The following is a 17,603-nucleotide window of genomic DNA, read 5'->3' as shown; positions in this document are numbered from 1 at the left end:
TGGCCTGTGAACGTCTTGGGATCCCACAGTATGAGTTGGCAAGGATGGCTGGAGAAATGGATGTATGGGCCCCACTTCAAAGACAGTTGCCTCCTTGGACCTGGCTTTGGATAAGTGGTGGAGAATGAATGATATTTATACTGAGCCAAGAAAGTGTTTATCTTTTATAAAAAGACTAGATGATTGAGAAGTCTAGGTTGCCCAATGACTTGTCCAATGATAAAATACATTTGTCTATATGTAGAATTTTTGCTCTTTTTTTACTTCAAAAATATGAAATTTGAAGTTAGACAAACAGGGTCAACAAATTAATGTCTTCTTTTGCCATGTTTTCTGGGACTTGAAGGAAGGCTGACTTGTTAGAGGCATTTCCGTGGAAGTTGTGTGCAATAACTTCATCATTGCAGTAGTATTTAAACCTGCATCACGGGAACATCCTCATCAGAATTTCTGGATTATTGCTTCCCTGACTAAGAATTTTCTTTTTTCTGTTTTTGACTTCAACATTGTTCGTACTGGCTTACTCTCTTTCTCTGATATCACTTGGTTCAAAGTTGGCAGACCATGAGCTGCAGTGTGTTGTGGAAGAACTCAGGACTCTTCAGAGACCAATACAGCAGCTTCTAGCCTGACAATAATATCTCAGGAAGTGGAAAGCATTCCTGTTAGAAGACACCTCCTCAGTATCAGGAATCAAAACTGCAATATCAACTCTGTGCCGTGTTGCTTCTGCCCCGGGCAGCATTTCCCCCACTCCTGCTCAAGAGAACAACAAAGACGAATTCTTGGATTTTTCATCAACACAAGTGGGAGCCCAAGCCCAAGTCAAGTCAGCTTTCTCAAGCAGTCATCCCCATTGTGCTCACAGATTGTGGTGATGTAGTTGTTATTGGAAATTTGAATACATACCACCTTAGCTTTTAATTGCCAAACTGCAAAATGTTTGTGTCTTATCTCCCTGGTTCATGACCCCTAGATGCTAAAAGAAAATCTCTTACAGATTTTGACCTGCAAAGCTGCAGGTTTTCTCAACTGCATGGAGAGACAGCATTAAAAAGTTTAAAATAAAAAGCTCTCCTTGCGTCCCACTTAGACTACTAGTATGCTAAATTAACAGAGAACAACAGTAATAATCCTTGTGTACTGTTTAGAACAGTGGATATTCTAACAAATGGGAATTCTGAGCTACAATGCAAAATACCAATAAACATTAACAGTACAGACATTTTGTACTTCTTTAATGGTTGTGTATACACCATTTTAATAAATTTAATTTATTAACAGATCAGGAAATCATAACTTTAATTTCTAAAATGAAACCCACTACTTGTTTCTTAGACTTTGTCACAATAAAGCTAAAAAAATCTCAATAGATATTCTGGCAGCTCCTATAATTAGCATTATCATAATCCATTAATCAATAGCACAGCTCCTGATGCACTCAAAGTGTTAGCTACTTAAAAATCCAGAGGTAGAACCATATACTTATTATAGACCCATTACAAATTAACTCTTTCTTTCTAAATTACTTGAAAAAGTAGTTGTCACTCAGGTTCATTCTCACCTTACACATCACAATTTATTTCAAAATTTCCAGTCTAGCTTCCACACCAGTCATAGTACAAAAATGGCACTAATCTGTGTTGCAAATAAAATTATAATATCCTTAAATGAAGTTCATCCCACAGTAATTAATTTGTTAAATTTATGTGCAGCCTTTAGTGTCAATGACCATTTCATTTTATTATATAGGTTGAAAAATTATATTGGGCTCTCAGTCACTGCCTTTGTCTGGCTTAGTATTTATTTATCAAATCAATTTCAATACATACAATAATGTAATGACAGTACTCCATCATTGTACTCAGAAGTTAAAAATGGGCCCAATGCTCAGATCTTTACATTTTCACTTAACAATCTTCAGAAAACATAACATTAATTTTCACTTATATGCAGATGACACCCAATTATACCTAAACTTTGTAGAATAATTAGTCAACTTAAACCTTTCACTTGTGCCCTTGACCCAGTCCCTACAGGCTTTTTTAAAGACTTTTCTGATGTATTTGACATAGTTAACTCTTCATTAGATACAGGGGTCTTAGTAGTTAAACCATTTCTCAAGAAAAATAATGTCTCTGACAACTTCAGACATATTTCTAACCTTCCTTTTGTAAGTAAAATTCTAGAAAATGCAGGTTTTCGGCAGTTAAATGATTATTTGCATAATAATTGTATTATTGGCAAGTTTCAGTAAGTTTTTAGACAGACACAGGTCACATATCTGTTCTTGTTTTCTTACACTTGAGCATCTGACCCTATGGACCAGAGTATTCTCATAAACTGGCATAAATAATGAGATTGTCTCTTTAGTACTAAATTGGTTTAAGTCTGATTTAACTGGTTGAAAATTATTTATTAGTTATGGTGATTTTAGTTGCACAAAATTCTTATTATCAATAATATTATGTATGTACTGCAAAGATCTATTCTGGGCACACTGCTATCTTTAATCTAAATGCTTCCCTTAGGCCAGATTATCTTGAAACACAAGGAAAACTATCACAGTTATGCAGATAACATGCAGTTTTATTTATCTATAGCACCTGATGACCTTGAAGGTTTGGACCATCCAATACAATGTGTTAATTCATAAAAGAAGAGCAGTAATTTCCACAAGCTTAATAAGGAAAAAACATAAATCTTGGGTGTTGGCAAAAACAGAAATAATGTCAACAGAAGTATACATTTTAAGTTTAGTCAAGGACTCTGACCTAAACTTTAAATTACATATTAATCATATTACCAGGACTGTATTTTTCATTTAAGGAACATTGCAAAAGTTTGACCTCTTATAACACTGCAAGATGCTGAGAAGTTAATTCGTGCTTTTGTTATTAGTTGACTAGATTACTATAATGCACTCCTAATAAGACTACCTAAGAAAGACATTAATTGGCTACTGTTAGGTCAGAATGCAGCAGCAAGAATCTTAACCAGAAAAAGAAAATTTGAGCACGTCACCAGTCTTAGCATTGTTACTTTGGATACATGTGTCCTTTAGAATTGATTTTAAAATGCTGTTTTTGGTATATAAATTTCTAAATAATCTTGCTCTTTCATATAATTGGAGTACCTGTCACATTCCCATTAACATTAGATCTCCTGTTTAAAAGTATAAAAATAAGTGGTAAGGTGGCCTTTTGCAGTTTTGGACCAAAAATCTTGAGTAATTATCCAAGAGAGACGCTCCAGGCTAATACCATGACACATTTGAAAAAATGCTTAAAACCGCTCTTGATACCCACTTCATTGAATCTTTTAGGATGAAGCTTTAAAAACTTTAAGGTACTATTTACGTACATTTTTGTTAGGTAGACTGCCCAGTGGGGGCTGTGTGGTCTTTTGACCTTTGAACCTCAGCAGATTTTGTGTTATTTTTTCCTAGCCTTCCGACCATAGTTTCAGACTGACAATTAGTGCTTTGAGCTACATTCTTTGTATGACAATGTGCCACAGGAATAAATATTGTTGCTTTTTTGACCTGAGCACACCTGTTGTTGGACTAACATTTCATCCATCTTCTGATTCTTGTCTGCATCTTGGTGGAGGCAGAATAACTTGAAAATTTAACCTGTTGTACAACTGTGAAAGTGATTTGCCATCAAAAAGGTAGTGAGACTTGTAAATGAATTCATTAGGTATGTGGCAATTAACAGTGGAGACAGTGTGGGCGATTAGCAGGGTTATTATTATTTTTTTGTAACTTAATTGGTACATTATTTTATATCTTGTATTTTTAACTTGCAACAGAGTGCAAATGAAGCGGTTAGGATTGCTCAGCATTATTGGCTTGCAAAGCATGGGGGCAGAAGGGGCAATTTCCCCTTCCTTTTTTATTGAATGCAAATATACTCTTTTGAGAAAATATATATTTTACTGCTGAACTGGGCTGCTTTTATTTTTTAATTTTGCATAGTTGCAACTTCACCTCCTGTCATCTTTGTAAATGAAAGGATAGGAACTGGGCAATGCTCATAGTTAAGCCAATGATGCATTAGTGCTGAACTGAATTTGTTTGGTTCGAGTAATTAATATGTTCAATCTGACAAAACTAAATTTAACCAATTGGATAAATCATACTCACTGAAATATTAGCAGAGTCTGATTTTGAATGAGAACAGGTAAGTTGCATCAGTTATGTGAATTAGCCTTGTGTTTCTAGTGTAAAAGTTAATATTTTATATTAAATAACATTTTCAGCAAATACATACCATGCAATTACCAACAATTTTAAGATACGTATGTAGAGGAGTATAATAAGTTAAATAACCCAAAACTGACTGCTTTATGAAGATCTTATGCTTATTATAAATCTCATAAAAGTTGCGAAAAATGTTACAAGTAGAACAAGCACCAGGTGATCAACATATATATTAAACTTTTAAATGTATATGCCGCTACTGCTAACTAGGCTGATAGCAATAATAGATTTCATTAATTGTGGCTAAAAAGCAGGAAACATTCCTGCTATCTTAACAGATTTTTACTTCTCTTTAAAGTTTATAGCAAATGCAGTTGCACATTAAATGTGAATTAAGTTAAAAATAAAAAAAAAAAGAAATTAAAAGACCTCCAAAGGACAGCCAAAAAAAATCTTCATTAACTGACTGGCTGCAGTCTGCCAGGAGCAAATCAAAGGATGAGAGAGAGGATAAAGGTAAGATTAGGAGTGAAATGCAGAAACTACTTCATTATCTTATGAAAAAGTGTCGTATAATTCTTTAATGTAGTTTCAGAGGACTGACTTTGATGCCCCTGTTATGAAGATATCTGTTCCACATGGAATTCAGTGTCCCTTCTGATTAGACGCAGACACACTAAGTGTAATTGTCAAGGATCTCCTTGTGTTCTTTGCGTGTCGTTTCTCTTTTGATTTAAACCACATACCATGGAAAATACTGCTCTGTCTGTCTGTAAGCATGCACACGTAGCTGCTTCCCTGCTGTTCCCTCATGCACAACAATGTCATGAAGTCTCCATTTTGTGGTTGCTGGTATATTTCCTGTTATTGTCGGTTTGCTTGGGTGCTCTGTAATTGATGGCAGACAGTAAATGTATATTACATGCACAGTTTTTCATGGGAGATTAAAATTGTTCAAACAAATTTTAAAAACTTGTAGGAAGCTGTCTATGGCATTCTGTATTGAGTGTGCTCCCTTCAAAATGAACACCAGGTAGAAAAAATTGTGCAGTTTCTTTAATAAGTCTATCAGGCAGTCTTCTATAGCCCTTTCCTATCTAGTGTGCCTCTTCAACCCTTCCACCAGTAGGGACACTGATTTCCACAGCTTGGCCTTTGCTGTATACAGATGTGTATCCCCTTTCTACTTCTTGAAAAACAAATTCTGGAGAGGTAAAATTGTTCAAAGTCATTTTAAGAGTTTCATGTTTAATGTACACCTTCATCTCATCCACTGGAAGGGATACTCATTTCCACATCTAGAGCTGAGCTATAGAACTGTGTGCCTACTGACTGCTGCTTACAAAATGAATAATGGACAGCTAAAATTGTGCCAGATCTATTTAAACTGATTGCATGAAGTCTTCTATATCACTTTCATGTCTATTGACTACTGCTTGCATGATGAATTCTTGAACTATAAAATTGCCCAAAATAGATTTAAAAAGATTGAAGGAAGTCTTCTATATCATTTTCATGCCCCCTGTCTTCTGCTTTCTGCTTTTGAAATTATAAAATTGTTCAAAATGTATTTTAAAATATTGCTGAAAGTCTTCCACTGTATATAACTTTCATGTTTACTGTGCCCCTATATCTCAACCACTGGCAGGGACTCTCATTTCCATGGCTGGTGCAGAGCCATAAAATTGCATGCTCCCTATTTGCTGCTTACAAAATTAACACTGGATAGCTACAATTATGCAACATTGATTTTAAAAAAATGTAGATAAACTTCTACACCATTTATGTATGCCACTACATCCCATCCACTGGGGGGGACAATCATTTCTATGGCTAGAGCAGACCTGCAAAATCGTATGCCTTCTGACTGCTGCTTAAAAAACGAGCACTGGAGAAATAAAATTGTGCATGTATGTAGTTTAGGGGCAGCACCGTGGCGCAGTGGGTAGCGCTGCTGCCTCGCAGTTGGGAGACCTGGAGACCTGGGTTCGCTTCCCGGGTCCTCCCTGCGTGGAGTTTGCATGTTCTCCCTATGTGTCTGTGTGGAGGTGCTCCGGTTTCCTCCCACAGTCCAAAGATATGCTGGTTAGGTGGATTGGCAATTCTAAATTGGCCCTAGTGTGTGCTTGGTGTGTGGATGTGTTTGTGTGTGTCCTGCAGTGGGTTGGCACCCTGCCCGGGATTGGTTCCTGCCTTGTGCCCTGTGTTGGCCTGGATTGGCTCCAGCAGACCCCTGTGTTCAGATTCAGCAGGTTGGAAACTGGATGGATGGATGTATATAGTTTAAAAGGTTGTAGAAAGTGTTTTAAATCACTGTCATGTCTATTGTGGCCTTCTGTCCCATCCTTTAGAGGGAACACTCATTTCCACACCTGGAGCAAAGCCATAGGCATGTGTGCACCCTGTCTGCTGCTTTCAAAATGAACCCTGGAGAAGTAACATTGTCTACAATCCATTTAAAAAAAATTTCTGAAAGTCTTCTACATCACTTTGAAGTTCACTGTGCCCCATTGTGCTCTCCACTTGAAGGGACACTCATTTCCACAGCTGATTCTTTGCCATAGAAATGTGTGCCCTTTGACTGCTGCTTACAAAATAAACAGAACTAAAATTGTTCAACATGTACCTAAACAATTTAATATCACTTTCATATTTACTCTGGTACTCTGCTTCTTCCACTGGAGGGGATGTTCATTTCCATGGCTGATACACAGCTGCTAAAATGTGGGCCCCTATCTGCTGCTTTTAAAATGAACAGCAGAACTGCAAAATTGTCCAAAATCTCTTTTAAAAGTTCACAGGAACTCTTTAGTGTCACTTACTTTTCCATTGTGCCCCTCTGTTCTGTCAGCTCAGGAGATGTACATTTCCATGACTGGGGCTAACCTTTAGAATTATATTTTTGTTCTAAAAAATAAAACTACAGTATTGAACATTTTAATAAAAAAAAAATCAAACACTTCCAGAGTCTTTTAGGAAATGTGATCACAGTATGTTTAAAGTACATTAAGCAAAATATAATATTTCACCATCCTCAAATTTCTAATTTGGCATTGTAAGATATAAATTGCAAATAGACATTTAAATTGTAACCGCTGACAGTTATTTACATATGTGCTTGCGTTTCCTATGAAACAACTTCAATGTGCGCACACAGTAGGAAAAAAAATACACAAATTCTGAAGTTAGCATGACTGTTGAAGGAAAAACGTGGCAGAATCTATTCTATGGTGTTTCATAACTTAATAAGTATATTGAGGTTTCCTGATATCTTTTAAAATCCATCCATCCATTATCCAACCCGCTAAAAATCAGCTTTTAAAATACTTTTTGATTTTACTACCACTTCATAGAATTAGAAACTTGACATCAATTCCAAAATTGGTAACTTTTATTTACTTTTTTTCCTATGTCCATTAAGACATTTTCTGAGTTTCACTTTCCATCTGAAAGACTTGGCATCAGGTTAGGTGGCAATTTTAAACTGTAATAGTGTGAGCGAGTGGGAGTATGGCAAGCACTAGACTAGCATTTTTTGCAATCTTCTGGCCCATGCCTGTGAACCTCTTTTGTGAAAGGGGAGCTTGGATAGAGGACGGATACTACCAATTTTCAAGGCAATTTAAAACAAGTTACTAAAAGGTATTATTGTATGTGTTTTGTAGTGTCTAATATTATAAGTGTTGGATCCATTGAAGAAGTCAACTTAAATAAAGAAAATGCACATTTTGGGGGTTCACTTGAAGTATTTTATGTTGCACCATTTTATTCACTACTTTGTGAATGTATTTTTTACAATGGAATAACCTTTACTACATCAAAATGGACAAGCAGTACAACAGGAGGAATATGAAATTTATTTAGTTTAGGAGACAAGGATATTTTCAAGGAAGTTCAGAGACGTGCTATTAATATATTTCAGCATATCATAAAGCCAATTCTTATCTGACAGTAATAGAGCACACTTCATCAGTGCAGCACAGCAGAGAAGATGAGATGGGTGGGATGGGGTGGGGTGGTACAAATGAAGAATTCAACCAGAAGCATAGACTAATATCAATGGAGGACTCATCCATTAAAAGAGTATGAGATATTATAAAATGCACATGAAGATAATTACCAGAATTTGAAGGTTCCAACATATAACCATACACATATAACCGTGGGTATTACAGGTGTGATTGCCTTAGCGCTGCAAGCCAGGTGAGTGTGAACATCAGATCATTTCTCCAGTTGAAGCACTGGAGAAGGAATCGACAGCAATCCAGTATATCCATTTTAATTAAGAAGACAGAATATTCCTAGTTCATAAATCTCCATGTTGCAAAGAAAAATGTTCACAAATCAGGCATCAGGCAGGAGCGGGCAATCAAAAGAAAGTATAGCTCAGTGAACCAAAAAAAGATTCAAATCATTTGTCCCTGAGTCTGCAAACTCAGTCAAGACAAGGTCCAGAAAAAATCCAAATTCAATACAAAAATAATCAGTTGCATCCATGAACTATACATACAGTAAGAGAAAATGAAAGATGTGTAAAAAGTGCTAGGATAAAGTGAATTTTAATGCAGAGTGTTAACAGGGAGGAGCACCAGCAACATGCATGCACCAACGTTTCTTCATCTGACAACAGGCACTCTTTAAACACAAAACCCTTTGTGTATCATAATAAACATGATGCTCACTCAAGAGGTTATCCAGATGACCAAAACAGTGTGTGATTTCTACTGTATAGATAAGGAACAGGTGCTTAACTGAGCTCCATGGTCCACTCCTCATTAGTCTTACCCAAGAGTAAAGTACTAACCCTGCTGACAACCTTAAAGTACAATAAGACTGAAACTTTATTTCTCTTTTTGAGTGACCTTCTTAAAATGAATGCCACATTACCTTTTGCTACAGCCACAGTTGAGTGCTCATTTTAAAACAGGGGTGTGCAAAGCCATTCCTGGAGGGCCGCAGTGGCCGCGGGTTTTTATTCCAACCCAGTTGTTTAATTAGAAAACAATCCTTGCCAATAATTACATTTCATGGCTTTTTAGTGCTTTAACTCTGCTATGTCAAGTCATTCTCAAATCCTAGATTTTTTTTTCCATTCTAAAGATATCCAAATATTTTGAAGTGTAAAACGGATAGGTAATTCTCAATCCTTGACTTTTTTGTCTTCTCTTTCCTTCCAAGTATTTAATTAAACCAAATAGTGCATGATAAATACACACAGGTGTAAAGGGTAACAAGCAAAATGGATAACTGCTGGTTTCTTTTGTCATTTGCATCTTATTGCTAATAAGGAGCAATTAAAAACCAAGAATGCAGCTGTTTTGAGACTTAAATAAGCAATAAGGGTTCAAAATCTTAAACGAGGGAGATAACTAAAATGAAGCAGAAGTGTTTCTAGAGCAATTAGTGCTTCTTATTAAGCAATTGGGTTGGAACAAAAGCCTGCAGCCACTGCGGCCCTCCAGGAATGACTTTGCACATCCCTGTTTTAAAAGCTGAATCTTGTGAAACCAAAACTAAGTTTCCTTTTCGACTCCTTGAAAAATAATGATAAACAATTTACTGCAAAGATTTTGGCATTACCTCAATAATATTACTTCCTACGACTGGGTACAGGAATGACCAGATATGAGTATAATTTCATTATAGTCCAAGAAATTGTAGGATATAGCGGGTTGGATAATGGATGGATGGATGGATGAAATTGTTTTATTATAGACTTTAGTGAAATTTCCAAAATGTGTCCAAGAGTTTTGCGCCTTCCCCTCTATAAGTCTCCGCATGTACATTTGTTTAGTACAAATGCATTTTTTTTAACTCAATAGCAAAAGAGTCAGCTTAGATAAACACATCTAATGTGTACATAGATTAAAAACTGAAACATTGTGTTTTGCAATAAAGTTAAAAATCCAGCAAATGTAAAAAAAAAAAAAAAACATACATGATGTGTAACCTTTCAAATGGAACTGTATGATGTCATATTTTACACTGTTATTTTTACACACATACAAATTCATTTTTAGGGCAGTAATTACTCACCTTCACTTTTGTCAAAGACTTGTTTTCCCAAGACTGCTCTTGAAATGTTGTATACTGATGCCTTCACTTTTTTTGTTATTGATAAATCTACCAATTTAGACTGCTGATTTGGTTTGAACAATGAAGTGCTTCCTGTTTTCCTTTGTCCCTGACTCCAGCCAGGGGAATCTTTTTCTAGAGATGCAGATGGCTGATCTACTGACATACTTTTTTTGAACAATCGAAACAGACTATGTTTGCTTAGTTTAGCAGAGTGCCGTTTTGTTTCCTGAGAAGAGCATGATCGAGGTGTCATATCATGTTGTGCTTCATGCAGCCATTCACTTGAAACCTCAGTTAGGGAGTATGACTTCTCTGACATAATATTTTTTCCAGCTGAGTTTCTTTTTGCCATTCTGTTTTCATTGTCAAAAACATTCATAGAAAATTTGGTGCCCTCTAAAAGATTTAAAAGTTCAGGTTCAAGTTCATTATCATTTTCTGGAAATTGCATTAACAGATGTGGGGATGATGGTCTTTGTGTATTTTCTTCAGTGTAGGCAGCAGAGGCACCAGTTTCAATTTCTGCATGTGTTTCAGATGGTCTTGGTAGAATATCTAAAGGATACTGCATAAACATGTCAGGTTGTGCAGGATAATGTGTGACTGAGTTATGTGAATCATCTTCAGGTTTAAAAGACAAGTTCAGTTTTCTAGTCTGATCTTCACAAATATGAAAAGAACTAAGATCACAAGATTTTCTTATGGCACTTTCTGAGAGCGTACGCTGGAGTCCAAAGTCAGTGTTTTCGTTGTCAAGTGTTTCTATAGTCTTGAGGGACAAATGGATGCTATTTGGTGTATCATACTGACTACTAATTAAATCAGAAACATCCTTTACAGATAATTTTGGTGTTTGTGGTTCAGCAAAAACATGTCTAAGTAACATATCATGTGGAAGTTCTCCTATTGCATCATGTGAAAGTGCCACCATAGTGTTTTCATGAATGCCATTGTGATCCGCTAATTTTGTTTCTAGTCCTACTGGAACAGATTTGGACCTTGTAAAAACTTTAATCTGTTCAGGCAAAAAATCCTCATTGCCTGTATTTGATGTTGTATATGTCTCATCATTACCTACTGTTGTACAGCTGTGGTAATCATGTTTATCACAGATACTTGAAACTATTCTTTCCTTAGAATTGTCATCAGACTCAAAATCCTCTTCAGGTTTATCTAAACAGGTATCTATATATTCCTCTGTTCTGGTTTCACTTATTGGTGGTAAATGTGTCTTTTTCTCAAAGAAATCTAATGATTGACTTCTCCGGGAATTAATTAATCTTGATTGAAACATCCTTTGCTCATTATCAACAGTACTAGATTTAGAAATTGCAGCAAGCATATTTAACGAATTACTTCTGTAACCATGATGCATGGTCCTTTCTTCATTTATGTTGAAGTGCTCTAAAAGAGGTTCCCTAAGGCCACTGAGTATTCCACTTGAGTAGTCAGCTTTCATTAGCTGCCTCCTAGCTTTATTTTGCTGTAAGCAATGCCTAGTTGACACAGGGGAACTTTCTGTTGATTTATTGTAGAATGTGCTTTTAATAACACTGTGTCTGGGAATTTTTGTAAAATGCACTGCTTCCTTGTTCTCGTCTTTGGAAATGTGTAATGAATTCATTGTAACAGCTGACGAATCACTTTGGATGTCACTGCATGGAGCTTTTTTATGTACAACCGGATCACTTTCATCTCTAGCATCTCCTCCAGTTACACCAAATTGCTTTTGGGCAATGGTTTCACCTTGTTCAAGTAACATCTCCTCTTCTTTCTGTGTGTTTTCTAGTTGATAAGTATTTTTAACTGATGAGCTTACATTTAAATCCGAAGCGGAGTCCTTTGTAGCTAATGCTGACTCATGCCAGATATCGTTTAACACTGGAGTTTCTTCCTCTTTAACCCAGATATTGGCAGAACTCACAGGGTCCATAGTAGATGAAAGAACATTTGCAGTTTGTTTTGAAATGCTGCTTTCTTCTTGATAAGAAGAAGATGCACTTGGCAAGGATTTTTTGTCTTCCATATTGTATTGTGAGAAAATAAGATTAGTACTAGTAGATGATTCATCAAGAATTTCAGCAATGGACCTCATTAGTGGAATAGACTTGAAGCCCACGAAAGAATCCTGCAGTGGAAAAAACATGATGTTTGGATTAATAAAATACAAGTGAATTCCACTGCACACATTGGTTCCCTTAAATCAAAACAAGAAAGCAAAATTGATTATATATATATCTATTATAATGTTTTGGAATTTACTTGGAATACCACATTTTAACTCAGTTAAAGAAGTTAGTCCAGAAGAAGCAGAAAAAAAGGTGAGAGGGGAAAGAAAAGGGTAAGTTAAAAGTAAGAGTGAGGGCACTAAATGTTGGGTCAATGACAAGGAAAGGAAGAGATTGGCAGATTTAATTGAATGGAAGAAAGTGTGAGTGTTGTGTGTTTGGGAAATTAAATGAAAGAGGAATAAGGCAAGATAAATGGGAGGAGGTTTTAATTTGTTGTACAGTGGAGCAAATAAGCAAGGGAGAAATGGTGTAAGTCTAGTAATATCCAAACAACTAAAGGATAGATTGACTACTGCAATGACTGGATGTTCAAACTGTTCTTTATACGGCCTCGAGTTAATCCAAAATGCTGCTGCAAGAATTATTACAAGAACAAGAAAATATGAACACATAACTCCAGTTCTTAAATCCTTACACTGGCTCCCAGTTAAGTTTAGGGCAGATTTAAAAATCCTAATTTTAACATATAGAGCCTTAAATGGTCAAGGTCCGGCTTACTCGTCGGAACTTAACATGACTCACACAAACCAGAGCGCACTTAAGATCTCAAGATGCCGGTCTGCTTATGATTCCAAGAATTAATAAAATAATAGTGGGAGGTTGAGCTTTCAGTTACAGGGCCCCTAAACTGTGAAATGGTCTGCCTGCTACTATAAGAGATGCCCCTTCGGTCTCAGCTTTTAAATCCTGGCTGAAGACTCAATACTTCAGTTTAGCATATCCTGACTAGAGCCACTGATTTACTGTACAGACTGCATCTCTGTTGTTAGTCATTAGCACTAAAACATAAGTAACATGATAGTTATAATTTGTTACTAACCCGCGCTTATTCTGTTTCTCTTCTCGGTACTCAAATGTGGCACTTGATGCCACTGCCCCTCTGCCAAGTTGTTTTGCCTGCCTACGGTAAAGTCATCCTTGATGGAGGATATCAGGAATCATGGGGTAGAGGGGTCCTTTCAGCAGATTGGCTGGCCCAGCGCTGTTTCAACTGTGGAATGGCCAAATGGGGGAGGCAGCTTGATGGCTGAGGTCTCCAGGACTCAAATCCAAATCATATTATATGATATCGTTAAAATCTGCTCCATACTTGTAAAATTTTTATTTTTATACTGTACTGATTTGTTCTGCTCTGTGTATTGTATTGTATGGACCCCCTTCTTTTTGACACCCACTGCACACCCAACCTACCTGGAAAGAGGTCTCTTTTTGAACTGCCAGGGAGAGGAACAACTGATGCAGTCTTTGCATTAAGAAAGCTTTTAGAGAAGCATCAAGTATACAGAAAGGTTTGCATAAGGTGGTTATTGATTTGGAAGGCTTATGATGGAGTGTTACGTCAAGAGGTCTGGAGGTACATGAGAGTGAAAGGAGTACCAGAGAAGTATGTGGGGATTGTCCACAGTATGTATGAGGGAGTGAAGACTCAGGTTAAAAGCTGTGTTGGGGTAACAGACAAGATCACAGAGTAGGTCTGCACCAGGGATCTTCTCCAAATTCTTTGACCTGGTTATGCATGTGTTCAGTGATGGGATAAAAGACTAGTCCCCTTGGTGCATGCTTTTTGCTGATGGCATTGTGTTTTGTAGCACCAGAAAAGTGAAAATTGGAAGAATGGAGATGTGTTCTGGAAGACAGAGGATTAAAGATAAATATGAAGAAGATAGAATATATGATCAACAACAACAACATTTATTTCTATAGCACATTTTCATACAAATGATGTAGCTCAAAGTGCTTTGCAAGACTAAGAAAGAAAAAAAAGAGAAAATATAAAAATTAGATTAGGCAATACTAAGTAACAAAGAATAAAGTAAGGTCCAATTGCCAGGATTCAGAAGTAAGCCTGCAGGGACAGCTGTTGAAAAGAGTAGATAAATTTAAATATCTAGGATTAGCGATAACCCAAGATAACCCATAGAGTGTAGTGTAGCTGGAACAATTGGGAGAATGAATCGAGAGTATTGTGTGATTGAAGAATTAAGGCAAAGTTTTAAAGGTAAGGTTTTTAAGACCGTGGTAAGATCAGCAACGAAACACGAATGCTGAGACATGAGCAGTTAAGGGAGCGCAAGAGAAGAGTTAGATGTGCAGAATGAGAATGTTGAGATAGATGTATGGAGTTACAAAAAAGACAGAATAAGAAATGAGACCATCAGGGTACAACAAAGTGGGAGAGATATCTAAGAAAGTACAGGAAAGTACGCTGAACTTGTATGGACATGTGATGAGGAGAGACAATGAATATGTTGGTAAAAGTGTGATGCGAATTGAAGTACAGGGAAGAGAAAGTGATGGAAGCCAAAGTGGAGGAGGATGGACAAAGTAAAAGAATATTTAAGGAAAAGGGTCAGAGGGAGGATGTGCAGGCCTAATCTTTATGAAGAAGGTCGATCTAGCACATTGACACATAGAAGAGGGAAAAGATGAAGAGGAAGAAGAAGTACATTTTAATGTAAGCAGTTTATATATTTAAACTCCTTAGCTTTATATTTAACCCTAGAAAAACAAACCAAAAATGCTGAAATTTTTCAACAAAAATTTTACATGTAACAGAAACATGTAAATACCAAAACTTCAACATAAATACAATAATAAAGGGTATATCTAGTGTCCACTACAGTACTAATGCAGATTTAGTACATGTCCTTCGTGTGATGCGTTTTGAAACAGTCACCAATGCACAGCCAGATTTTGCACTCAGCGTAGGAGAAGCATTTTCTTTGAACACTTTTCTTAAATTTTTTCTGTTGCTTGTGTATTAGAGGGTAGAACATCAGTGCCTGATCTCCATGATCAATGCATCCCTTGTGTTACTGTAGGCTGTGACAGCACAAAGGCTTAGTGAGTTCCATATCTCCCCTTCAATTGTCCAAAAACACTAGGTGGATCACAGTGGTTTAGTCACTTTGTGCCATATGCATCAGTTTCAATATCTGTGTTAATGTAATGACCAAAATCACACTGTTTGCACTAGTGCTTGATTGAGATTCAGTTTGTTCTAAAACTGACTTTAAAGCTTTTCATTAACATGCCATTTTGTATTTTGGTTGAATGCTCTGTCCCACTCATGAATACTGATGAGTTACCATACAATGACTAAATGCATATAAAATGTCATGATTTTTTTGGTAGCATGATGATCCATGAGATGACAGCAGAATACCATCCTGAGCATTATTCAGGCTTAACGCTATACATTGGATAATAACAGCTTATCCTGAGAGACAATCAGCTTATCCATTTTTACACAGAATTCTGTCTGTGAGATGCTCAGGGTTAACTTCAAGGAGGTTACTAGAATACTTGTCTTTTACATCAGATAATTACCAAATAAATCAATCATAACATGCATGTGTTAAGTTATTTATGATAATACTAACAATACAAATTATTTATTGATAGAGTCTTTCTATCTGTATGTTTACAGTTTTTCCCCCAATTCTATGCTCCAGCTCTAGGTAAACTGATTTAAAAAGTGCATCGTGAGTGTACTGTGTAATGTTTTGAAATATTAGGAAGTATTTCCCATAAACATCTTTATAAGTCAAAATACACAATGGAGAATACATAAGACCATTACCTGCCCTCTGTTTCTTAACACAAAATGTTGCAGTTTCTTTATATTGATTTCTTTACCCATCAAAACATCTTGGCAACTCTGTAGGAAAAAAAATTTAAATAAACAATAAAATACTGTTGTGGTGTGCAAAATCTGCAAATTTTTGTCTATATTCTGATTATATTTTGATGAAGACAAAACAAGATGAACTTAAATACAGGTCACTTGCATGGGCAGTTTAACATCAAAGCATTCTATTTTCCTGAATTGAGTCAGTATCAATCACAGTAACATTTTTTTTAACTGCGCAGGAATTTAGGAGATGCCTCAAGCTTTATTGATGATTTTATCACCTGTGAAGGGAAAGGCATGAGGACTAAATACAACCTGCGAACAGAAGGAGTGGGACTAGATATTGCCAAACTAGTTTACAGCTTGAGATAGGAAATTGTTAAAACATCAAAAACTTTATTGCTTGAGAAAACAGACATACTCAAACAAATTAAAGAGTCTGAGCAAATTCATCCATCATATTGAAAGCCAGACAATCAGGTGTATCTAACAATCATGTGTCGTGAAACCCCGGGTAGAATTTCATCATAAATATGCCTCAGCAGAAGAGAACAGTGGGACATCAGAAGACAAAAGAGCGACATAAGGAGAGGGTACCAGCCATGTGCGCACTGCTTTCATCTGATCATCAGCTAAAGCATCTCATGAACAACTTCGATTACTAGAACAAATGCCATCCTAGGACATTCATCTTTGACATCTTTAACTTTTCGTAGGCTTTTTCTTAAAGATTATATCCAGACTTTGCTATCTACATTTTCTATTATGTTTTTCTCTACTGGTATTATTGCTCTTTATTAAATACCACATTGCTTTTAACTTTCTATACTTTGTCTTCATATCTAGAGTGATTGAGGTAATAAGGTAATTTTGAGCACTTGGAGCAGTAGGAAGTGCCATATGATCCGATCTGTAAGGTTTCTCCAGCGTAGGACATAGAGCTCTGTCCAATAATGAACAGTGCGTTAAAGTAACACAATCACTGGTTGATAAATGTCCTATAATCAGGAATGTTGAGCCTTTGTATGTCTGAATATATTCTTGGGACCCAAAGGTAATGTTTAGTTCTGAGATATATCTAAAACATTGCACATTGTTCATACCTATGATAAAATAAGTCTCTTGGAGTACTAGGTAAAGTGGACTATGCATGTGCTATTCATACAGTACTTGTGTGGGTTAAAGTGCTAAGGAATAATGCGCATGTGTATATGCCTTTCATATAGTACTTTTGTGGTTAGGATCTGTGTGTATGCGTATATCTATGTGTGTGTGTTAATCTTAAGGTGAGACAGTAGACCAACCCAGTAACGAATCTGATGAATACACTTATCCCTGAAGAAAAAAAGTAACGGGTAAGTAGAGGGAAATATCACAATAACACAAATACTCCTAT

General features: G+C 36.3%; 1 protein-coding gene across 1 annotated transcript in view; it reads right to left on the bottom strand.

Moving 5' to 3' along the window:
* LOC127528328 (obscurin-like) overlaps window positions 1-17,603 on the bottom strand; it is a 308,697-nt gene that overhangs the window by 103,331 nt on the left and 187,763 nt on the right. Inside the window, exons 11-12 of the mRNA XM_051928768.1 lie at window positions 16,157-16,234; window positions 10,241-12,410 (exon numbers count right to left, since the gene is read on the bottom strand). Coding sequence (XP_051784728.1) covers window positions 10,241-12,410; window positions 16,157-16,234 — 2,248 coding nt within the window. The remainder of the gene's footprint in view (window positions 1-10,240; window positions 12,411-16,156; window positions 16,235-17,603) is intronic.

Source organism: Erpetoichthys calabaricus, chromosome 6 (assembly GCF_900747795.2).
Source record: "Erpetoichthys calabaricus chromosome 6, fErpCal1.3, whole genome shotgun sequence".
In the NCBI taxonomy this organism is placed as follows: domain Eukaryota; kingdom Metazoa; phylum Chordata; class Cladistia; order Polypteriformes; family Polypteridae; genus Erpetoichthys; species Erpetoichthys calabaricus.
This window is presented reverse-complemented; position numbering and strand designations above follow the sequence as displayed.